This window comes from Ostrinia furnacalis, unplaced genomic scaffold, assembly GCF_004193835.3.
Source record: "Ostrinia furnacalis isolate ACB-3 unplaced genomic scaffold, ASM419383v2 OfSCF6417, whole genome shotgun sequence".
Classification (NCBI taxonomy): Eukaryota; Metazoa; Arthropoda; class Insecta; order Lepidoptera; family Crambidae; genus Ostrinia; species Ostrinia furnacalis.
In genome coordinates this window covers 535,344-559,799 of record NW_021136656.1, presented here as the reverse complement: position 1 = coordinate 559,799, position 24,456 = coordinate 535,344, and the positions used below count along the sequence as shown (strand labels likewise).

Sequence of the window (24,456 nt, the reverse complement as noted above, 5' to 3'; positions counted from 1 at the left end):
TTAACATTATAATAACATATACTTAACAACTATTGGTCTAACTAAGATTTTTTATGCGTGTTCTAATACATCGAACATCAAGTTGTTTTATCTATAGCAGCCGCTATACAGACATCAAAACATACTTTATTACACGTGCCCTAAATACGCGTTCCTTAGAAATATCGCGAATATAGATGACCCACGCTGAACTGTCCCGCCAAACTCAATGACAGGGGGGCGCTACCATCGTTCAACTATATGGTTTCCAACATGGCAAAAATCTGAACCAGCGATCCGGTATTGACGGTGGCGCCCCACTGTCAATGTCATCGACAGGACAGTCCAGTATTTTGGAACTATACTTAGAAAACCCAAAACAAATCTATAAAAAACTCTATGATGTCATGCAATTCAAGCTCAATATTATCTGGAAACCGTATCGTTAAAGCAAACAGAAGCCGCGATAGCCGAACGGTGAATGGGTCGGACTAGCCGACTCGACATCCGAGAAACGCAGCCATTTCATTTTTTAAACTAATGAAATTTGGATAAAGCGCGCCATGGTTCAAAAGAAGAGGCCCGTGACATCAAGGAGTGCTTAAGTATAGCACTATGTGACGTCACGCGGAATTTTAACTCACCATAACTTTGTAACTACTTGTTTGATTGACAAATAAAAATATGCGTGTCCAATATTTTTGGATAATATAATTGACGGACTAAAAGTTTTTTTTTTTTTAGGAAACTAGCTTATTGTGGTGAGCCCACTCGTACATACAAGCATATTTAGCTTAGTACTAGGGGCTAACAGGACTATAGTAATTTATGCAATACAAAATAGTTAACGCAAAAAACGTACTTCAAATCGTACTCGTCTCCCCCAATGCCGAACTTGTACGTCGGAGGGAATCGTATCTCTGGTTCCTTGAACTCTGAGAAGGCCTCCCCAGATTCCATGACTGCTATGAGCTGGTCGTGCTTCAGTAGCGACACGTATTTGTCCTTTTCTACTTTCTGTAGCGTTTCTACAATCTCCTCTGATGTAGGACTTGGCTTGTCCGGGGTGGGATGATCGGTGCGGAAGTTGAGGTCGCCTATCCAAAATACGTAGCTGGAAAGATTGACGACTATTAGTTACAATAACACTCACACTTACAAGTCTAATACCCATTTTCACCATCGATCCCTAATTTTTAAGTGGCCCCTATTAAAACAAAATCCCTGTTATGTGTTCCATATGGGTCACTTAAAAATTAGAGATTGATGGTGAAAACGGGCATATGTTATCCATAGAATAAGATTAAAGGTACGGATAACGATAGCAGTTTTGAGGCTGTATTAAGTGCAATTCCGCAACAAAAATATAGTCTAATGTCCTGGCATTGTATAGTCCTTAAATATGCCGGATTCTAACCTTCATTTCTTGATGATACGACTGGTTTTTATCAGATGGGCAATTCCATGACCAAATCTACTACTTACTTATTCAGGAATAAAATTTTGATTACTTTTAACTTACTTATACGATTTTAAACACCAGAAATGAAGTATGTAATGTAACTGAGAAAATTTTAAGATCAATTTGTTAGCCATTAGGAACAAAGGTTGTTTTTATACTTAAATACTCATAAGCGTAATAGGTCGATGACTTTGATTGACGTCTTGACTGCGTATGATAACTATAGTCGTTAAAGTTCATCTTCTCGCAATGTTAAATAAGTGCAAGCCCAATAACACTGACAACATGCGCTTGATACAGAGCTAAAATGATAATATGAAGTATACAACGATTGAAATTCTAAATATAACTTTCATTCTTGGCTCATTTTATATTTAGCGATACAATTTCACCTCGTGGTATTTGAATGAGTAATTTCGCAATATATCTAACTAAGGCTAAGTTATCGATATGAATGTATTAAACTAATATTGCGATAAGCACAGAGATATACTTGACTTTATCTTTGCTATACATTTCAAATAGGTACAACGCGGTTGAGCTATTGAATATCACCGCCGTTTTATCGTATACTTGAAATCAATGTATTTCTACCTATAGGTGTTTTAAGTGATCCGATGAGTGACTACGTCGTATTGGTATAATCTCATTTGCGGATTGCGACAATATTATATTATAGTCGAGTGTACTTTACTTGTGTGTGTACGTGTACATGCACATAACGATAGTGTAAGTAATGTCTATCAAAACTTTTGAAAAACTAACAGTAACGAGCCACACATGTAAAGCACACTCGCTCGCCTTCGTCAATTGCAACAACTATACATTTTTATTGCAAAAATAGCACCTATCACAACGGAATAAGATGCTATGATGAAGCCTGATGTGCCGTACTGCCGTCATTTCTATTTACACTAGGTACGAAAACTTTATCTTGATTATGTCTACTTTATTACCATAAAAGTCCAGTCCATAAAGTAATGACGAATGAGTTTCTTTCGTGAAGGGAAACTTTAATGAGGGTTTTCGCGATTAAAAAATCCGCCAGATGGCAATACGTAGACACGAGGTCCAAATGCTGCATTATTGGTGGATTTTGACATATCTGTCAATATCATGTCAAAAATAACCAATCATGCAGCATTTGGACCTCGCGTCTACGTATTGCCATCTGGCGGATTTTTCAATCGCGAAAACCCTCATTGATCGAAATTTCGTTTAGAGTCGCTTCTCAACTAAAACTTGAAAATATCGCCAGTTCGACTTTTTTAAAGTTATTCATAATTTAATTTATCGGTTTAATTTATATCAGGTAATTGCTTCTGTTAACCAATTTTCCTCACAATAAATGAAATATTATACATCTGTATTACAAACGGATATAACTGTAATTGTAACGGGAAAACGTATTATTAAAAACACGTAGTTAGTACGGTTCGTATATAAATTTACAAATGATAAAACTTTACGTTGCCAGGTATTATAGGTATTACATCCGCGGTCGGGAGTTGCATCATCATCATGGCTACTTTAGCAACTGCAGACTATTTTGGGAATCGTATACTCTACGTTTAATTTAGCAATAAAGTTTTGTGACTGTAGTAGTTAAATAATGAGGGCTTAGGTCAGAAAGATTAGAAACGCAAAATTGTAAAAAATAAATAAGCTACTTCATGGTATAACTGCAAACTATCAGTCATATTTGGTCAAAAATACGCACTGTACGAAAAGTGAGAACGTTTTGGCGCAAATTAAATATTCACAGAGATAGATGTACGGGCGACGGCACAGTTAAACATAAAAGTTATGAAATCTTATAAAGTTGGTAATAAGAGCGATTTTGCAACAGAAATGTATAACCTGATAAGCTTTACGTAGGTATATGAGAGCCATAGCTAAACTTGAGGAAGTGGGACATGATTTGGGGGCACTGATACACTTATCTGAATAATTAATTTATCAAAATGATCAGTAGTGGGACTCTACTAATTTATCAATCACTAGACTTTAAACTAAGCGACAGACGATCGTGATAAGCTATACTTAACGCGCATAACATTTAACACATTTCTATTAATTTAATCAAAAATAGCATGAAAGAAAGAAAGAAATAATAATTTAATGATGAAGACAAGTGATGATTTTTCCAAAGTGCATTATGATTCATCACTGGAACTATGATCGGATCCTCTACTGTTAGATTGAATATAATTTATTCTGAGACTAAGGTTCATTTTCATCATTCGAATGAACACCTATAACATTGAAACTTATCTAGGCATGGATTTAAACCTTAGATTGATTTCAACTGACTTAAATTCATTCCAAAGCATAAACTCATTAAACACTATTCGATATAACCCTTTATCTGATAAACTACTGTATGCAGACCCGAGGGAAAACAGTACTCTGTAAACAAAGAACGCGCTATTTTTCCACACTGTAGCAAGGTCAGGGCCGAGCGCTAAGTATAAGTATTAACGATCAATACCAGAATATCATCAGACGAAAAATATAAGTATTTGTGTCTCTGTCTGATGATGACGGTTTCAATTATCACTTACAATCTAACCAACTTACGTGCGTTAGAAATCGATGCTGATAGCATTTCGTCACAATTATTCAAAAGCTTGTTTCTAAGGAATTCAGGGGAAAGATGAAGAAACCACACATCGCAGGTCACCTTTTCGCTGGATTGACCAAGTGAGAACCGCAATGGGGAACCGCGTATCTGACTGCACCAGGGAGCCCAACAGGGAGAGATGGCGGGAGATCGTGCGGAGAGCTGTACCCGCCTCTACAATCGACTTGAACGCCTCAACGTGACCACGACCGCTCTGCCAAGAGCGAAACAACTAAAAAGTCTAAGGAATGATGGGAACACATCTTTTACTGGTTATAGTATTACATTAGTTTCTCTTTCAGCCAACTATTCACACAAATTGATACAGTACAGTGCTTTCTGGACAGGGTTCGAAAGGATAATTATCAACGATAATTATCATGATAATTATCGTGATAATAACAAAAAAATGCGCTCGTGAAAATGACCTGTATTCGAAATTTTTGAACGTGTATTTCCGCACTTGCGTCTAATGGTGGGCGTTAATCAACATAGATAGTTATAAAAGCTATCTATTTAGATCACTAGTTATCTAGCGTCAAAATATTTATCTATTTAACAAGCTTTATGCGACTAGCGATGGATAACTAAACAACAATCAGCAACCAAAAATATAGAGCAATATTCGCAATCAGAATTTCTTATGAAATATGACAAAATGTATCTTATACTGTTGATAATTATCATGAAGCGTAATTATCTTGATAATTTCGAACCCTGTTTCTGGATAAAATAACGATAATGGCTTATAATAATCTGCAGGAAATTGATTAACAGATAGAAGATACCGAGATACCTTTATATCACTATGTATGCTGATACACATCTGTACACAGTATAAAACAAGGTCACTCCAGTTGTGCGCTTAGACCTTTTTAAATACGCAACGGATGCAGATTTCATGAATAGATTGAGTGATTCAAGTTCAAGAGCAATGTTTATATGATGCATATTTTCCGTGTGAAGCCGGTGCGGGTAGCTAGTCTAAGCCTAGGCGCAGACCACTGATTTTTCGTCGGCCGGTAGTATGGAGATGTATGAAAGTGCGCACATTACAACGATTTGGTATCGGCCGATTCTTCATACAAATTAGAATCGGGCCCAACTATCGGATAACTAAAAGATGGTTATTACTATTAACCATGGTCTGCGGCTCTGCGCCTAGGTTAATAGTAATAAATAAATGACTTACTCATGGTACAAGATGTTCGAAGTCTCCGTGACGTGGTAGGCATGCTGTTTGATGATCGTGTTGTAATCATTGACGCGGTCTGCTAAGAGGTGCTCGTGCGCAGTAAGGTGGGAGTTCACGNTATCTACCTATGCCCGTGTATTTTTGATCGGTGTCAAATCGGAGTTTTTGGTGCGGGGTGCGCGGGTGTTGCTCGCGGCGTGAAGGTCAAACGCCCAAGGTCATTGAGGACTCTAATCGCCTTAAACTAATATTGCGATAAGCACAGAGATATACTTGCCTTTATCTTTGCTATACATTTCAAATAGGTACAACGCGGTTGAGCTATTGAATATCACCGCCGTTTTATCGTATACTTGAAATCAATGTATTTCTACCTATAGGTGTTTTAAGTGATCCGATGAGTGACTTTACGTCGTATTGGTATAATCTCATTTGCGGATTGTGACAATATTATATTACAGTCGAGTGTGCTTTACTTGTGTGTACGTGTACATGAACATAACGATAGTGTAAGTAATGTCTATCAAAACTTTTGAAAAACGAACAGTAGCGAGCCACACATGTAAAGCACACTCGCCTTCATGAATTGCAACAACTATACATTTTTATTGCAAAAATAGCACCTATCACATCGGAATAAGATGCTAGGATTAAGCCTGATGTGCCGTCATTTCTATTGTCTTGATTATGTCTACTTTATTACCATAAAAGTCCATCAGTAATGACGAATGAGTTTCTTTCGTGAAGGGAAACTTTAATTTATCGAAATTTCTTAGCGTTTAGAGTGGCTTCTCATCTAAAACTTGAAAATATCGCCAGTTCAATTTTTTTAAAGTTATTCATAATTTAATTTAATGCTTCTGCATTAAATTTTCCTCACATCACAATAAATCAAATATTATATCTGTATTACAGACGGATATAACCGTAATTGTTTGTTTTAGTAACGGGAAAACGTATTATTAAAACACGTATAGTACGGTTCGCATATTTACAAATGATAAAACTTTACGTTGCCAGGTATTATAGGTATTACATCCGCGGTCAGGAGTTGCATCATCATCATGGCTACTTTAGCAACTGCAGACAATTTGGGATTCGTATACCTACGTTTAATTTAGCAATAAAGTTTATTTTGGGAATCGTATACCTATGTTTAATATCGCAATAAAGTTTTGTGACTGTCTATTTAAATAATGAGGGCTTAGGTCAGAAAGATCAGAAAGAAAGAGAGAATGAATAGGCACTTACAGGGCAGATAAGTATGTACCATCCTAGACTGATCCTAGAATCTCACCACCTCACTTACCACCAGGTGCGATTGCGGTCGAATACCTGCCTTGTCTTGCATAAAAAAAAATAAAAAAAGATCACAAAAGCAAAATTGTAAAGAATTGCGCAACCTCATCGTGTCAAAAATTATATTTGGCCAAAAATACGCCACTCTCTGAAAAATGAGATCGTTTTGGCGCAAATTAAATATTCACGTGAAGAGATCTACGAGTGACGCGACGGCATTTAAACACTATGACATCTTATAAAGTTGTTTTAAGAGCGATTTTGCAATAACAGAAATGTATAACTTGATATGCTTTACGTAGGTATATGAGAGCCACAGCTAAACTTAAGGAAGTGGGACATGATTTGGGGACACTGATACACTTATCTGAATAATTAATTTATCAATTAATTATCAATAGTGGGACTCCACTAACTTATCAATCACTAGACTTTAAACTAAGCGACAGGCGATCGTGATAAGCTATAACGCGCATAACATTTAACACGCTTCTATTAATTTTTAATCAAAAATAGCATGAAGACAAGTGACGATTTTTCCAAAGTGCATTATGAATCATCACTGGAACTATGATCGGATCCTCTACTGTTAGATTGAATATAATTTATTCTGAGACTAAGGTTCATTTTTCACCATTCGAATGAACACCTATAACATTGAAACTTAAATTAAATTCATTCTAAAGCATAAACTCATTAAACACTATTCGATATAACCCTTTATCTGATAAACTACTGTATGCAGACCTGAGGGAAAACATTACTCTGTAAACAAAGCCCGCGCTATTTTTCCACGCTGTAGCAAGGTCAGGGCCGAGCGCTAAGTATAAGTATTAACGATCAATACCAGAATATCATCAGACGAAAAATATAAGTATTTGTGTCTATGTCTGATGATGACGGTTTCAATTATCACTTACAATCTAACCAACTTACGTGCGTTAGAAATCGATGCTGATAGCATTTCGTCAAAATTATTTAAAATGTTGTTTCTAAGGAATTCAGGGGAAAGATGAAGAAACCACACATCGAAGGTCACCTATTCGCTGGATTGACCAAGTGAGAACCGCAAGGGGGAACCGCGTATCTGACTGCACCAGGCAGTCTGCGAACAGGGAGAGATGGCGGGAAATCGTGCGGAGAGATGTATCTGCCTCCACAACCGACGTGGATGCCTCAACTTGACCACGACCGCTCTGTCAAGAGCGAAACGACTGAGATGACTCCAAGGAATGATGGGAACACATCTTTTACTGGTGAACTCCTCGATTAGCCCACGAAACTCTTACTACAGTTTTTTGTTGTTTGTTTTTGTAGTATTACATAGTTTCTCCTCTTTCAGCTTTCAGACAAGTTGGTACAGTAGGTACATACAGTACTTTCTGGGTAAAATAACGATAATGGCTTATAATAATCTGCAGGAAATTGATTAACAGATAGAAGATACCGAGATACCTTTATATCACTATGTATGCTGATACACATCTGTACACAGTATAAAACAAGGTCACTCTGTTGTCTGTGCGCTTAGACCTTTTTAAATACGCAACGGATACAGATTTCATCAATAGATTGAATGATTCAAGAGCAAGGTTTATACAGGGTGACTTCGCAATCAGTATCAATTTTATTTTTAATAAGCTCTATACAGAGTGACTGGTAATTAGTGGCGGAGCCGTTAAGGGGAAGTAGTCTAGGGTTATTCTGACAGATATCACTATGAGACCTACCGTCCTTATTTAACCCTTTCCAAGATATTCCTACTTAAAGAGTGTAACCAATCCTCCTGCCAATATTTCAATGAATATTTTTTTACGAAAACTAAAGCTACTGAGAAGTTCGGGTTCGGGGAGCGGGAGGAAGTGTGTGAAACCAAGAATTTGAAACCCGCGCGGAGCCTGTGCGACTCCACGTCCATACTTAAAGGTTAAATAAATCACTTACTCATGGTACAAGATGTTCGAAGTCTCCGTGACGTGGTAGGCATGCTGTTTGATGATCGTATTGTAATCATTGACGCGATCTGCTAAGAGGTGCTCGTGCGCAGTAAGGTGGGAATTCACAAGGCACATCGAGCACCCGTACAGGTTGAATCTTATGCTGATGGCGCCTTTGTTGCCCTGGAAATATGGACCATGTTCAAATAATAGTAAACGTAAACGAACTAGTCCCTGACATAGCCCAATGGATTAGCAAGCTGAAGTGGCAATGGGGAGGGCACATAGTACTCAGAACTGACGGCCGATGGGGCAGCAAGGTTCTGGAGTGGAGGCCTCGTACCGGAAAGCGCAGCGTAGGACGTCCATAAGGTGGACCGACGACCTCATAAAGGTAGCGGGAAGGCGATGGATGCAAGCCGCCACCAACCGGCCATTGTGGAAATCATTGGAGGAGGCTTATGTTCAACAGTGGACGTCTTATAGCTGAAAATGATGATGCTGATGATTCAAATAATGAGTTGATAATCTCTATGGTCATCATTGGTCATCGCCAATCAATCAATTAGCTCGGACACCTAAACTTAAACTGGTAGTACTCATGTAAAGTAAGGTGGGAGTTTATAAAGCAAATCGAGCATCCATACAGGTTGAATCTTATGCTGATGGCGCCTTTGTTGCCCTGGAAATATGGACTATATTCAAATAATGTGTTGATAATCTCTATAGTCATTATTGGTCATCGCCAATTAATAAATTAGCTCGGACACCTAAACTTAAACTGGTAGTACTCATGTACAGTAAGGTGGGAGTTCACAAGGCACATCGAGCACCCGTACAGGTTGAATCTTATGCTGATGGCGCCTTTGTTGCCCTGGAAATGTGGACTATATTCAAATAATAGTAAACGTTAACGAACTAGTCCCTGACATAGCCCAACGGATTAGCCTGCTGAAGTAGCAATGGGCAGGGCACATAGTACTCAGAACTGACGGTCGATGGGGCAGCAAGGTTCTAAAGCGCAGCCTAGGACGTCCACCCATAAGGTGGACGACCTCATAAAGATAGCGAGAAGACGCTGGATGCAGGCCGCCACCAACCGGCCATTGTGGAAATCATTGGGGGAGGCCTATGTTCAGCAGTGGACGTCCTATAGCTGAAAATGATGATGCTGATGATTCAAATAATGAGTTGATAATCTCTATGGTCATCATTGGTCATCGCCAATCAATCAATTAGCTCGGACGCCTAAACTTAAACTGGTAGTACTCATGTAAAGTAAGGTGGGAGTTTATAAAGCACATCAAGCATCCATACAGATTGAATCTTATGCTGATGGCGCCTTTGTTGCCCTGGAAATATGAACTATATTCAAATAATGTGTTGAGATTCTATGGTCATTGTCAATCAACCAGTTAGCTCAGACACTTAAGCTTAAACTGGTAGCAAGGTTGAATGAGTAGAGAATATTAAAAATGTATTACAAAGAATTGGTGTATGTTTGCTACAGTTCATAATATTTGTTTTGAATCTGTTCTTCGTTTTTACAGAAAAAATTAACATTACTGCTTATTTTCTAAATGGAGGATACCTACTTTTATGTTTCATTTTGTTTGATTTATTTGATAAAAATAATGACTTGTTTTTGTTGAAAATATTTTAAAACCATATTTATGATACATATCATAAATCATTCAATCGGCTTTGCTGATGTTATTATACCTTGTGCTTATAAATTAGAAAATAATTGATTATTTTTTAGCTAGACATAAGTTGAAAACGTCAATATAAAGAAAAACATAATCGCATTAGCTAATGCACAAACCAGTAACAAAGAGAGATTATGTAATGGTGTAGGAAAGTGTCAACATCCATCAAAAAAATTTGGTCAATTTGTGAACTCACCCACATGCCTCCAAGGCCAGTCTTTGTGTACTGCGCCTCAATATCCCTGAGGTGTGTGACGTGCTTGAGCTGTGTGTACACCAAGAGCAACAAACCCTGGAGTCTCGTACTTCTCGCAATAATAAACCCTTGTCTACACAGTATCTTATTGAAAGTCGATGTCCATGGATCAGAGAATATTGAGTCCATAAGCATATTCTGTGGCTGTGATTTCACCTCTTGTAGTCTAAAAGTAAAAGTAATGTGTAAATTATACTAGAAAGAAAGTGAATACTTTCTCTGTGGTTATTATTTACAGCTTCACTCAGGGCTAGGGTACTTTGAATCAAATTATAGCATAAGTAAAAAATATATTTTATCATTGTATTATTTAGTGCAATTGAATTTTACAACTAGGTATATTTTATTCAATTTGACTAATCTTTAGGAACCTTTGAAGTAGATCCATATGGATCCACAACACAATGAAAAATTTAATAAAGCAATGTGGTTATTTCATCTGGTTACATAAACATTGTAATGTTGAAAGTTTAAAAACTATTGCCTAATGAAATAATGGCTGGGATTGAGAAATTAACTGAACAACAGCTATCCTTGAAATTTAATGATCTCCAAAACCTAATATTTTGTAAGACAGCAAAGAGTTCAAGATACAATCATTAAACTTAGTTTTAACAACATTAAAAATTATATAAAATACAATTAAAAATTATTTACAAGAAGCATTTTAACCCTATTGTAGTTGTTTTTATGTACTATACAATTAACCCTTAGGTTGATCCTTGAGTAAATAAAGTTCCCAGCATATTTAAATCTTAATCCTTTTTTCTAACATTAAAAAATAAATAAAACTTTGAACTTGCTACGCCTCTTTATTTAACCACTTTACTGATAGTGGCTGAATTGTTGCCTTATTTTGAACATTATTGAGATGACATACGATTTAAAACCAATGATTTTTTTCTCTTTCAGTTAAAGGGTTAATACTCACCCAATGACGTAGAAGTCTGGAAGAGGTTTGTTTTTGTTGTATTGTGACGGGAAGTCCAACAAAGAGTTGAGATCTTGACCCGGAGACCGGGTGGCCACATTCCATGTTACGAAGTAGAATCTGTACAAATAATATGAATTTATTACTGTAACGCAATGGACTGAATAATAATGCTGTTGATAGATAAATCTTTAGATCTAGAATAAATAAAATAATGTGTGTAGTATAAATAAATTAAAGATTTAAATACTCTATTAGATTTAGTAATATTGTAGTTATAGAATAAAAAAATATTTATTACACTTTCTGTTATATTATACTGAATAGAGGGTTATTAAACAGAAGTATTTTAACTATTGCTGTAGAAACAAAAATAATAGAAAATCTTATACACAATTTTATTGTTTTAAACATTATTTTCTTAACAATCACTGAATGGTGAAGCATTTTATTGATGGTCTACATGTGTGATGTGGTCATGAAGTATCTGATAAGCATAGCTAAATCTTTATTCTCCATAACTCAAACAATTCTACGACGTCTTAGAAGTTATAATAATCGATGAACTGCGATATTAACCTTGACTTTGACGCGCACAAAGGTAGTTATTACTAACTTGGTGAATTTTGTATGACCTACATTTAGGTTTATTTCCACAGCTTTGTGAGGAAAAGTGTACTTACTTTAAAGTGTCCATTTTCTCGCTGTAAGCTCGCTTAAAGTTCCAGGAAAGCAATAACACGTTAAATGAACAGGTATTCACGTAAAGATAAGATAACACTGCTTAACCCAATAACTTGTTTATTCAGCTTTAAATAACTAAAACTTAAACCAAATTAATAGACGCATATCTCCCTTAACCTAATTAAACCAATATTTATGCGAAAGTAAACAATTTCATTAAAATCTAATTAAAATTTTATTTCAAGACAAACACTCAATCCGTCTCGCGAACTTTTACGTACTGTCAAAGTTGACACTTGACACTTGTGTTGACAGTAGAAAATGAACGTACCACAGATTATCTGTGGAACGTACAATCGAATGTATCAATCGATAATCGATAAAAATTTTTTTCTGGTTTGGTTAACCTATTAGCCGTCATAACCTTAACATTTGCGGTGCGTGCGTAGCGAATAATGGTTGAAACTGAAAGGCCTTTTTTTGTAAGGATTTGATTCTCGATTCGTCAAAAAGTGCAACTTGTCTAGGGGGGAGATAGCGTTGTCTTCTATAGAAGACGTGGCACAGCATGTGGAGGGCACGGAAACCCATAGAGTATAGTACTTACCAAAAGGAACGGAAACCTTTCTTCTTTAGAAGATCGTGGCGCTGAAAACGTTAAATAAAATAAAAATAAAAACTGAACTCGGCTGTATAAAATACTGCTTTTGACTATTCTTGCAACTAAAAAAAGTAAAAATGGCGGGAATTATGACAGCCTTGACAGCCGCCGCTGGCTGTCAGTGTCAAATTTTTAAGAGAATTTGTCTGGACGCGGTTATTGTTTTTGCGAGTGATTCGGGTTGGATCGTAATAAATACCCTTTTAATCGGGCCTATACATCAGGATAAGGAATTTCATTTGTTTGCGCATTGAAGAATATTAAAAATGAGTTCCCAAGAGGTACGAATAATCTTTGAAATAACCTAACTGTACTCAGTGATTGGAATGTTTTGTTTGCAAGTCTTAATACATGTCTGATGTTAAATTCCTACATTTTAGGAGTCTACGAGGGTTACGAGGAGATCTCTTAAAACCCTCCAGCATACAGCCAGTGATCGTGAAAACTTAGTGGGTAGACCATCAAAAAGTTTGAAGCATCAACTCTCTCAGGAACCTTCTGTGTATGTTACATAAATGTAATCTTAATTTGGCAATATTAGATCTCAGATTAATTGAATTGTATTCTTCTGCAGGGATATTGAAGTCAAGCGTAAGAATTTGTCAACCAAAGAAACCCAAGCAGATCTAGACACCAAAGTGTCCATTGATGACCTTACAAACCCGGAAGGTGCCTCAGAGAAATACTGGAAAATATTAGCTGAGAAGAGACAGTGAGTACTTATTTGACTTACTATATTTTTGTGCACTAGGTACATTCTTATCCAATATGCCATTCTTATAATTAATATAATTTTCAGACAAGCTTTACAAGAAGCACTTGATGAAAATGAAAAGCTGCTTAAAATTATTGATGACCTAAAAGAGGAAAACAGAGCAACTAAGCAAATGCTGGAAGAAGCCAATAGCTTTATTGAAGTTGTAAAGGTAATATCCTTATTTTACAAACACTTAAATAGTAAATTTTGCATGGCATTTTAAATGCCATGCAATGATTTTACTTACTCCAAAAGAAAAATGAATTTCCATGTCTTACTTTTTATTATTATCATTAATTTCCGTATTTATAATCTTATCAGTGAAGTAGCTGTTATTTTGAGAAAAGTTCCTGTACTGTGTCCAATTTACAAGATTTAACGAGTTCACATGAAACTTTATTTGACAAATGAGTTGGAATAAAAAGGTCAATTATTACGAACAGTTAGGCTGAGTTGCATCATCTAACTTTGACTGTAACTTTAATGATAACCGGTGATTTTTATATGGAGTTCGACACATTTTTGATGTTTAAAGTAAGATGGTGCAACCCAGCCTTATTGTGCCATTTACTAAATGCACAACTGAAGTCCTTCTCAATACTAATTTTGTCAATAATTTAAACTATGTTACATTTCAGGAGGAGTTGGCCAATGACAACAATGACACAGGCATAGATGTGAATGATGTCAGCACTGCTGACGAAACTGATGATCAGTCTAAACCTGAAACTGATAATAACTAGTGATTAGTAAAAGCACTGAAAATAATTAGTTTTAATTTTCTTACTTTATTTAATTTTTCAATGAACTGCAGGGGCAAAAAGGTATTTTCATGTGAAATGAAGCTATTTTATTCTGCCCCTTTTTTGTCTATTATAATTTAGTTAATAACTTCTTATTTGTCACTATAGATGACGTTTTAGAACCTCATAACATAAAACTTTAAGTTTGCCAAAGTATGTGTAAACTTTTAATATATTCACTTTTCAATAGTTTTCATAACGTTTAAGACTAAACAAGTAAGTGCCTTACATACCTACATAGTTTTTATTATTACAATAAATCTATTCTACTTAGCCTCTCGTCTATTGCAGTTTACTTCTTTTTTGTTAAGGTTTAATGTTGTATGAATGTGCACTTAAATAAACATATTTTGAATAAATACTAGATAATTTTTATTTTTACAAGATAACTAAAGAATTATGTCATTAATTTTGCAGAATGTGTGAACTATCTACTAAAGAGTAACTAACTCTTGGATTAACAAAATAATACACCCATTTATATTTTAATTATTGAAGTGTAAAATTAGGAAAAATGTAAGCTTTGATGAATAAAAGTAATATATTTTATCAATACATCATTTATTTATTAAAACTGCCAGACATTATTATTAATTATCAGGTACACAACCATAAAAGGGCTATCTTGAATATATCACCTGTTGTGTAAAAGTTGTATAAAAAATGCTATTATTGCAAGGTGCTATTATATTCATGATTGACCTTTACATTTTTGAAGTTTCAGTGTATGAAAGTGAGTACAACATTTAGTTTTACCAATACTAATTCAGTCTATTAACTATTCATAAATACTAAAAGGCAAGTTCAATTGAAAGTGTAAAAGTATAAAATATGGCCACAATGTCATAAAAATCAATTTGATAAAAAGTGTTATGTCTGGCCTTTTTTCAAGAAGGCCTTAAACTGTTCATTGAATTTAGATTCATGAGTCCAAGGCATCAGATCAGGGTACATGCTAATGTGTCTGAACACATCAACATCTACTCGTTGCGGTAATACAGTCCTTACTTTTTTATTTAGACAACCTGTTGCATGAATATAATGATTAACAATGAGAGTATAAATAAAGTTTACATATTTGTAGTCTAAGTTGTCGGTGGTGTTAGGTCCATTTGAGTCACAGGATCGAATTTCATTCAGGTACCCTGATGTGATGATGGGTACAACAAAATCAGCCTGAAAAAAAAGAACTTGTTACATAACTTTAAGAGATAACATGACAATTGATTGTGTTATTACTAATATTGGATACTGAATAGTAGGAACTGACAAGCGAAAATCACCACATGTGCTATAAAATGACAAAAACATTCACGTCATATTATAAATTATTCAAGTGAGGTATAATACCTTTTCAAAATATTCTCTTATGAATTTTTCTGGGTTCTGATAGACTTCTTCTCTTTTGTCACTTAGTGTTATAACAGTAACTGGTGCCACATCGGTCCAACCCTCTACATAATCTTGAATATTCTGGGCTGTCTGGTGACCATCTTCCGTAAAAGTCAAAAATAATATTGGAGTGTCATTCTTATTTTCCTTGTCAGCCTTTTTTGGTGGAGACCTTGGTTTGGGATGGTTCGGTTTTTGAGGATCTTTATCTTTGATCACAATATTTTTATTCAATGCCAGTGGTAAATCATTGGGCAAATTCTTTGTTAAGCTTATAATTTCCTTGGAACCATTAGTTTTGCCATTACTTTGATATCCACTGTCATCTTTATTGAAACACTGGGCTAAGTTCAGAAACGGTTCTTCAATACTCTTCAGGATGTCATAGCGGTTGAGAGTCACAAATGCATCTATAATTTTATCTAAAGTTGCCTTTTCATTCTGCATGTACACTTTTAGCACAGTATCAACTGGGTCATCTTTGACTGAGTTCTTAATGTACTGAAAACAAAAGAAATTTTTTATTACACTAGTTACTAGCTACTAGTAGCTACTTTCTCTTGAAAGTGTCTGTACACTTATAAGCATTATGTTATGTTATTCCATAAAGCATTATGTTGAAATATACTCACATCTAAGTCAGACCCGGCAATTTGTAAACAATGACCAAGGTCAAGCCATCCATTCTGGGATCCACCCACTTTCTTTACCAAAGTCTTCCAAGCTTCATAACATACAGTCCCCATCTTTGATTTTGTGTTTCTGTAGTATAACAAGCTTGTATGTAGGTTGTGCACTTTAGTGCTAAGTGACTTCAATTCAGATATTTCTCGTGATCTTTCTTCCAACACTATTTTTTCCAATGCTAATGTGTCAACACTCACGTTGTCTGCATCATCGAAATCACCTAAAATATCCCTGAAAACAAAAAATCCACCATGTATACTCTAAAAATACCACAAATCCCTAATTTGTTCAATGCGTTTTAGAAATCTGGGTTAATGGTACTTACATCGTGGCAATTAACTACTTATCCTAAAATTAATAAAAAATAGTTAATTTAAACAAAAGATAATCATCGTTTCCACATAAAATTATCACAGATGATTCGCATTTCGCAGAGAAAACTTTGAGGAAAACAATTCGAAAAATAAAAACGCAACAACAAGTGACGTTAAATGTCAAATTCTTTTTTTTTCACTATTCCTTTTTACAAAAAAATATGACTTCTATGACGATTTGGCTCAACTTAATACTTAATGTCAGTATTTCCTTTGTTTATTATTGGAAAAAAAAAGATCGATTTGGTTGGCGGGAACTTTTAAAAAAGTTGTTTTCAGTTAAATTAAAATTACAAATCGTGCGTGTATAGTTGTAGTTGTGCTTAGCGTTATTGATTGTGGCTTTAAAATATATTATGACAGAAAATCTGTGAGTTTAATCTTTGAATTAACTACTACTTTTCATTATTTGACTGAATGTATTTATAAAGCTAAACTTTTATTCACTTTATTTTGTATTAGTGCTAATTTCACTGATATCCTGGGTGATGAAGATGAGATAGGCGATTCCCAGCAGTCGCAGCCACTATCTCTTCCCTCTAGCACTGATTCACATCCTCAAGTAAGAAACAATGAACCGAATAAAATAATACGGCCTGCTAAAGGTACTGGACAATTCAAGGAATTTCGAAGTGTGGAAGAAATAGGTAAATAATATTATTTGATTTAACTTGCTTTGCAAACTCATGCCACATTAATATTACTATGTAAATGGTTTCTTTCAGTGTAAAAGTGAACTAAGTAGGTAAAAAATAATATTTGGATTTTATCATATTTTTTACAGATACCAAATACAGAGAAGTTTTTTCTTACCCATACTTCAATTTGGTCCAATCAAGAGTAATCGAAGATGCTTTATATTCAGGTCAGACTTTATTTTTTCAAATTCGTAAGTCTCGAAAAATATCAATTACTCACTAAAACATAGTTTTACTCTTCATAGATAAATCACTGGTGGTATGCGCACCCACTGGCTCCGGTAAAACGGTGGTGTTTGAAATGGCCATAGTTCAGCTCCTGATGGAAATCGAAAATAATAATAGCGCCGAGGATTTCAAAATAATTTATAGTAAGTATCCTTATTTACTTTATTTCTCTTTTTATGGCTTTCTACTGTAATAAGCCTTTATAAATAGTAGTTACGTAGTTAATGTCTTAGCTTGAAAAATATTATATTCTTTTTGCAGTTCTTAATTTATCTGCTATTCCATTAAAAGCCTAGGCGCAGACCACCGATTTTTCAGGCAGTTGGTAAGTATGGGCATGTATGGAAGTGCGCACATTACACCGATTGATTTTTCATACAAATTAGAATCAGGCCCAACTATCGGCTGACTAAAATTGATGGTCTGCGCCTAGATCGTATAAACTTTTCTTGCCTTATATTTTCTCCCAACCTATCGTATATTTTATTTTAAAAGTGGCACCAGTAAAAGCTCTATGCACGGAGCGGTTGACAGAATGGTACTCCAAGTTCACCAGGCTGGGGCTTCTCTGTATTGAGGTCACCGGCGACACTGACGTGGATTTCACGCAACTTCAGGCCTATAAGTAAGTTGACTGACTATTTTACGAGATTCTTTTTGTCCTAGGTCTAATACTTAGTTGGTAAAGCGATTAGAGCTATGATGACTTAAGGATTGCCTATTAAAAGAAACTGTAATGCCTGTTTTCACCATCAATCTGGTGAAAACGGACATAAAATTAAATGTCAAGAGAAGGTACATTAGGGATTATTAAAAATCTTAGGTCTCACAATAAGGAATAGGAATTTGTTAGGTATGCACTAAGTAGACTGTCATTTAACGCCTCTTAATTATGTTAGGTAAGTAAAGTTATCCACCAAAATATTGGACACTAGGAGACAGATATATTCCAAGACTTAATTACCTGCCTACTAGGGTGGTCATCAAGTAGAACACTCTAATGCCCGTTTTCACCATCAATCTCTAATTTGTAAGTGACCCCTATGGTAACATAGCAGGAATTGTTTTCATAGGGGTCACTTAAAAATTAGAGATGGATAGTGAAAACGGGCATACGAGTCTCAACAAAAGATTCGACTTCTTTTGTCGCTCTATCCTGATAAAGGCGCAATTTTAAGTATCGTCTATTGTCGACGATACTGAATAAACATTTCTTCTTTCTTTCTTTCAATTCCTTCACTCAGGATAATAATAACTACACCAGAGAAATGGGACATGTTGACGCGAAGGTGGAAAGACCACCGAGGCCTGGTGGAGATGATCAAGCTGTTCCTGATTGATGAGGTCCACATACTGAACGACGAGACTCGCGGGCCGGTTCTTGAGGCAGTTGTCAGCAGGATGAAGACAGTTCAGGTAAACTAAAAGTGGTACCCTGACTCTAATAGGTAGGTATAAGAAGTGATAAATACCCTGACCCCTAATAGTTATGGGTCAGGGTACCTATCACCCACATACCATGCTTTAGACAGCATTATATTTTTTACGTAATACAGCCGATAGCACATCATTTTAGTTGCAAATTACTAATTTGCAATTAGAGTCTATATTAGCTTGATGAGTTGATGTTCTATCTTCATTCGTTCTATTCTATTCATGAACAAACTTCGATAGTCAACTGTTATTTTTCTGGGAAGGTAATTTTTTTTTGCATCCCTATTTTGCATGTGGAGCTACTATATTATTTTAAATTGTTCATTACTCGAAGATAATGTTAGGCTGAGTTGCACCATCTTACTTTAACTTTGACAAACGTAAAAAATCTGTCAAACTTCATACAAAAACACCGGTTATCGTTATAGTTACGGTCAAAGTTAGGTGGTGCAACTCAGCCTAAGTTTATAAAGCTATGAAATGTTAAGCTTTTTATCAATTTGTTTCATTCTCTACTTAATATAGAAGGAAGCATTTAATTAATCGGGTCTGGCCATTAAAGGGTAACAAAAGAATTCTGCGCGTTCGCAATCCAGTGATGCCTGCATTGCAAATATCCTTACATGGGCGATCTGAGTCCACCGTTTTTGTTAAAACAATTCGTTATTTAGCATAATTAATTAACGTGATTTACTAATCCATTAAGGTAGTCAATGTTAAGATGCTTTATGTTGTAAGATTGGTAAATATTTATTAGTAGGTATACATATGCAGTTTAGGTATAGATATCTAGTTCATTCTTCCATATTTTTCTGTTTTATCAAACTTTAACAGGAAATGTAGAGCACTGAAAATATAAATTTGAAACTCGCCTATTTAATTACTTGGAGATACAAATATTTTCATTATAAAGCACATGCTTGATAGGATTTCTAAAACTTTAATTGATGCGTTATTGTTTTATCTTACGTTAATCGTTATGTCATTTGATTCGGTTTTAAAGAGTGCAGCTCAATCGGCCCATCGAATAGAACAACTCCAAAAGCAGTATCAAAAAAACTCTGAAGATGGCCGCGAAATGAATGTAAATAACTCTGAAAATGGGCACGAAATAATCCCNCAGGAATTATTTTCATAGGGGTCACTTAAAAATTAGAGATGGATAGTGAAAACGGGCATACGAGTCTCAACAAAAGATTCGACTTCTTTTGTCGCTCTATCCTGATAAAGGCGCAATTTTAAGTATCGTCTATTGTCGACGATACTGAATAAACATTTCTTCTTTCTTTCTTTCAATTCGTTCACTCAGGATAATAATAACCACACCAGAGAAATGGGACATGTTGACGCGAAGGTGGAAAGACCACCGAGGCCTGGTGGAGATGATCAAGCTGTTCCTGATTGATGAGGTTCACATACTGAACGATGAGACTCGCGGGCCTGTTCTTGAGGCAGTTGTGAGCCGAATGAAGACAGTTCAGGTAAAATAGACGTTATGGAAAGTGGTACCTTGACTCTAATACGTATAAGAAATGATAAGTACCCTGACCCTTGTTAGTGATTACCGTGTTTTATATACCACTATGATGTATATCTACTCGTAGATATTAAGTATAAATGAAGCTGTGAAATGTTAAGCTTTTTATCAATTTGTTTCATTCTCTACTTAATATAGAAGGAAGCATTTAATTAAACGGGTCTGGCCATTAAAGGGTAACAAAAGAATTCTGCGCGTTCGCAATCCAGTGATGCCTGCATTCCAAATCTCCGTACATGGGCGATCTGAGTCCACCGTTTTTGTTAAAACAATTCGTTATTTAGCATAATTAATTAACGTGATTGACTAATCCATTAAGGTAGTCGAGATGCTTATGTTGTAAGGTCGTTAAATACTTATTAGTAGATCCAGTTTATGGATATCTAGAACTTTCTCACATATTTGCCTGCATAAAGTTCAAACTTTTAAAGAAAATGTAGAGCACTGAAATAGATTTGAAGCTCACCTTAAACATTTAATAATGAGATACAAATATTTTCATTATAAAGCACATGCTTGATAGGATATCTAAAAAGCTCGTTAAATAATATTTTATTTATTTATGCTCCAATACTACTGATTTGTAATTGTTTTATCTTACGTTATGTCCTTTGATTCGGTTTTAAAGAGTGCAGCTCAATCGGCCCATCGAATAGAACAACTCCAAAAGCAGTACCAGAATATCTCAGAAGATGGCCGCGAAATGAACCCAAATAACTCTGAAAATGGGCACGAAATAAACGTAAAGGCCGTTAATTCGGCACCTATGATAAGATTCGTAGCCGTCTCGGCTACGGTCAGCAACCCTGAGGATGTGGCTGCCTGGTTAAACACTGAAGATAAACCTGCAGTTTATTACAAGTAAGTTAACAAGTTTAATGAGACTATTCCTATCTCTTAGTTCTCCACTCATGTATTCTGTATTCCTGAAGAAATAACAAAGAATAATTAGTAGCAGATTATACTATTTAAGAGGGGAAAAGGTTACTATGTTACTTTTTACAGTCTGATCTGATGGTTGGCGTACTAAAATACCTACTCGTACAACGCCACTAAGTATGTGTTGCTGTTTTGAACCCAATTGCGGATTAATGTTCCTAGCTGAAAGTATCATATTCTATGTTCAGCAGTAGACGCCCTGAGGCTCAAAACCCAACCTTCTTTAAAACCACTAACTACTTTTTTAGCCATGAGTTATTATTAATAGTGTATTAAATAATATGGCCAAGTTTGGTCCTTTTCTACTATCTTCACAAACTTCTAAGCCTTTAAAAAGTCCTAAACCAAGGAATATACTTTCTAACAAAAAGGTTTGGAGACGAGTGTCGTCCAGTGAAGCTAAGGCGTGTAGTAGAGGGCTACCCTTGCCCGGACGGAACCAGCATCTTCAAGTTCGACATCATTCTCAACTACAAGCTTTGGCCGATTATCCAGAAATACCATGATGGAAAACCCACTTTGGTAAATTCCATGAGTTTTATTTTTCCCGAACGGGAATTACTTAATTCGATACGAGTATAAGTAGTTAATCGGAGTCGGAGTGTAAATTGTTTTGTATTGTAATGTTGCTAAACATCTTTTAAGTCAAATGCCAAACATAAAAAGGTTTTTGTCACTACTAGTTGACTGGGAGAGAGTGCCTCGATGCTAATACTCCGTTATTTGTGATTTTGCTAAATAAGTCATTATGTACGATCCCTAAACTTAATAACCAAGTAATAGCCATATAACCAAACTCTACCTTTGCATGTAGCCGGGTTATATCATCCTTTGTCACGTATTTTCTCAGCGCAATGCTGACAATATCTAGTTTCTCCTGAGACAAATATGTGACTTGTAGTTTTTGAGAACAGATATTTTGCAACACAAGGAAGAGCGTGCTACTGACTGCCGAAACCTTATCGAAGGAGATCACGATTACGTTCAGTCTCGAGCAAAAGGCGAAGCTCACTGCACTAGCGTCTACGATTAAAACTAAGAAATTGCAGGTAATATACATGAATTTACGTTATTTCTTTTTCTTTTCTATAGAAAATTAAAATATATCTACAGATAATTTGTCAAAAGATTACCGTTAAAGGAGTCGCCATAGCACGATATTTTACAGGACATTTTACGGAATAGGCCACCTAACAAGATGTCGATGTCGCGTGGACTAACGAACGATTCGTATTGCATTATTGTATAGTTACTAAACCTATAGGTTTTGCGGGATTTTTCCATCCCTAATAATTATTTTCAGTACTATCAAGTATTTATATTTATATTATATATATGTTACTCCACGTCAGTAGATTGGTGATAACTCTATTCCTATTAAAAACTGACTTAGCTGATTTTTTTTTGTAAAAATTGTAATTACTTACACGAGATAATGTAGGTATGTACCTACTGTTTATTTTGCATGATGTGTCGTAGTCTGTACTTAGTTTAGGACTACCCAAGCAGACAAAAATTCTTTTTCAGTCCTTGGTACTAGCCGGCGTGGGATGCCATCACGCCGGAATGCTCTACGAAGAGAGAATCTACATAGAGCATGCGTTCAGAAACGGAGACTTGCCGATACTCATCACCACAACTACTTTAGGTATTTTAGCATAATAATACTTACGAACTGTTTGTTTTAAATGATGTACCCCCCTCCCTCCGTATCATGAAATGTCAGGGGCCAGGCCATCCTGCAAAGTTACTCTAGATGCGCCAATAAGCTGTGTGTAAAACTCGGCTAAGTGCGATTAGGATTTGCTAGGTACGGAGGGTTTCGATCGATTGACACCATGCACTTTTATTCTGTTTCAGTTTCGTTTAAAACCCTTCAGTTCGTTCAGTCTCAATCATACGAGTAATCTAATTCTGCGCTTTGTTGTTCCTTAATAATTGAGTCTATAAGATTTGCACTTGACTTTTTATTTGTGTTTATTCATTCTAATACAACATAAATATTATTTGTTAATTTAATTTGTATTATCTTTGCAGCAATGGGTGTCAATTTACCAGCTCATCTTGTGATCATCAAGAACACTCAACAGTACGTGAACGGAGCTTACCAAGTAAGATTTCACTCTGTTCTAGAGCTAATTAAAATATTTTTTTTTATTTTCTTGTTCACTACAATCTGTTGCCTTGCTGGAACATTGAGTAGTATGTTGGGATATGTCATGTCTTGCTCGGTATGTGGCCTGTGTCACATCCTACTTCACTTTATTGGGTTTCAAGTGTGTCCTGTGGAGTTTTTCGTTTCAGTCTACTTAATAATTAAAATAGTTAAAGAAGAAAAACTTGTGTATAAATATCAGTAAACGTGTGTACTGAAAATCTGAAGAATCCAGGATTTTTTATTTCAATTCTCAATGTAGGCATTGAGATATAGCTTGTATTGACATACCTAAGGAATGGAACCCCATACTTGCTAGCTTTCATTGGTGATCAAGCTCTGATCTGTAGATTCATCCTACAGGATGCAGTGGAACTATTGTAATGGTGGACCCCTAGATCGATTCCAGGGTTCCAGGAATATTTTAGGCCCGGAAAATATAAAATAAAGGAATATTTCTTAGGAATACAGCATCAGTACAGTCCTTCAAATGGTGGGTCGCGCCGGGCGGCCGCAGTTCGACACAGAGGCCACTGCTGTTATTATGACGAGGCAAAGGGATAAGGTACGTGGATTATGTATTATCTAGAATATACCTACTGGTAGATCGAATAGTTAAAGCCAAAGAATAGTGCTATTTCATGATTAAAGAAAAAAGATTTTGCATATAGCATTCTGTTTTGTTGACCATTTAAAACAGCATTTATAAAAACCTA

The 24,456-nt window shown here is 35.6% G+C and overlaps 4 protein-coding genes across 4 annotated transcripts in view; 2 read left to right on the top strand and 2 right to left on the bottom strand.

The window, feature by feature from the left end:
• LOC114362356 (inositol polyphosphate 5-phosphatase K) overlaps positions 1–12,363 on the bottom strand; it is a 28,755-nt gene extending 16,392 nt beyond the window's left edge. The window contains exons 1-5 of the mRNA XM_028317730.1: positions 12,075–12,363; positions 11,392–11,511; positions 10,401–10,626; positions 8,503–8,678; positions 842–1,093 (exon numbers count right to left, since the gene is read on the bottom strand). Coding sequence (XP_028173531.1) covers positions 842–1,093; positions 8,503–8,678; positions 10,401–10,626; positions 11,392–11,511; positions 12,075–12,088 — 788 coding nt within the window. The 5' untranslated portion in view covers positions 12,089–12,363. The remainder of the gene's footprint in view (positions 1–841; positions 1,094–8,502; positions 8,679–10,400; positions 10,627–11,391; positions 11,512–12,074) is intronic.
• A 470-nt stretch (positions 12,364–12,833) lies between these two features.
• Positions 12,834–14,616, top strand: geminin (geminin DNA replication inhibitor). Its single transcript, XM_028317749.1, has 5 exons — positions 12,834–13,017; positions 13,117–13,238; positions 13,311–13,448; positions 13,536–13,662; positions 14,132–14,616. Exons 1-5 carry the CDS (start codon positions 13,003–13,005, stop codon positions 14,234–14,236), a joined length of 507 nt encoding a protein of 168 aa, XP_028173550.1. The 5' UTR covers positions 12,834–13,002; the 3' UTR covers positions 14,237–14,616.
• A 331-nt stretch (positions 14,617–14,947) lies between these two features.
• Positions 14,948–16,855, bottom strand: LOC114362367 (uncharacterized). Its single transcript, XM_028317748.1, has 4 exons — positions 16,701–16,855; positions 16,321–16,606; positions 15,647–16,189; positions 14,948–15,472 (listed from the first exon to the last, which is right to left on the bottom strand). Coding segments are annotated over exons 1-4 (1,137 nt in total). The 5' UTR covers positions 16,703–16,855; the 3' UTR covers positions 14,948–15,166.
• Positions 16,856–17,105: 250 nt separating this feature from the next.
• LOC114362361 (probable ATP-dependent DNA helicase HFM1) overlaps positions 17,106–24,456 on the top strand; it is a 33,285-nt gene continuing 25,934 nt past the window's right edge. Inside the window, exons 1-12 of the mRNA XM_028317738.1 lie at positions 17,106–17,119; positions 17,212–17,396; positions 17,534–17,614; positions 17,693–17,848; positions 18,153–18,300; positions 18,920–19,091; positions 21,275–21,507; positions 21,957–22,107; positions 22,500–22,634; positions 23,113–23,233; positions 23,623–23,696; positions 24,204–24,305. Of these exons, the coding sequence (XP_028173539.1) occupies positions 17,106–17,119; positions 17,212–17,396; positions 17,534–17,614; positions 17,693–17,848; positions 18,153–18,300; positions 18,920–19,091; positions 21,275–21,507; positions 21,957–22,107; positions 22,500–22,634; positions 23,113–23,233; positions 23,623–23,696; positions 24,204–24,305 (1,572 nt within the window). The remainder of the gene's footprint in view (positions 17,120–17,211; positions 17,397–17,533; positions 17,615–17,692; positions 17,849–18,152; positions 18,301–18,919; positions 19,092–21,274; positions 21,508–21,956; positions 22,108–22,499; positions 22,635–23,112; positions 23,234–23,622; positions 23,697–24,203; positions 24,306–24,456) is intronic.

Excerpts from the sequence above, each read along its gene's own strand:
- geminin (XM_028317749.1), top strand. Across the intron at positions 13,239-13,310 it reads CTCTCTCAGGAACCTTCTGT|GGATATTGAAGTCAAGCGTA; the intron begins GTATGTTACATA and ends ATTCTTCTGCAG. Across the intron at positions 13,663-14,131 it reads GCTTTATTGAAGTTGTAAAG|GAGGAGTTGGCCAATGACAA; the intron begins GTAATATCCTTA and ends GTTACATTTCAG.
- LOC114362367 (XM_028317748.1), bottom strand. Across the intron at positions 16,190-16,320 it reads TTGCCGGGTCTGACTTAGAT|TACATTAAGAACTCAGTCAA; the intron begins GTGAGTATATTT and ends TTTTGTTTTCAG. Across the intron at positions 15,473-15,646 it reads TAAGAGAATATTTTGAAAAG|GCTGATTTTGTTGTACCCAT; the intron begins GTATTATACCTC and ends CTTTTTTTTCAG.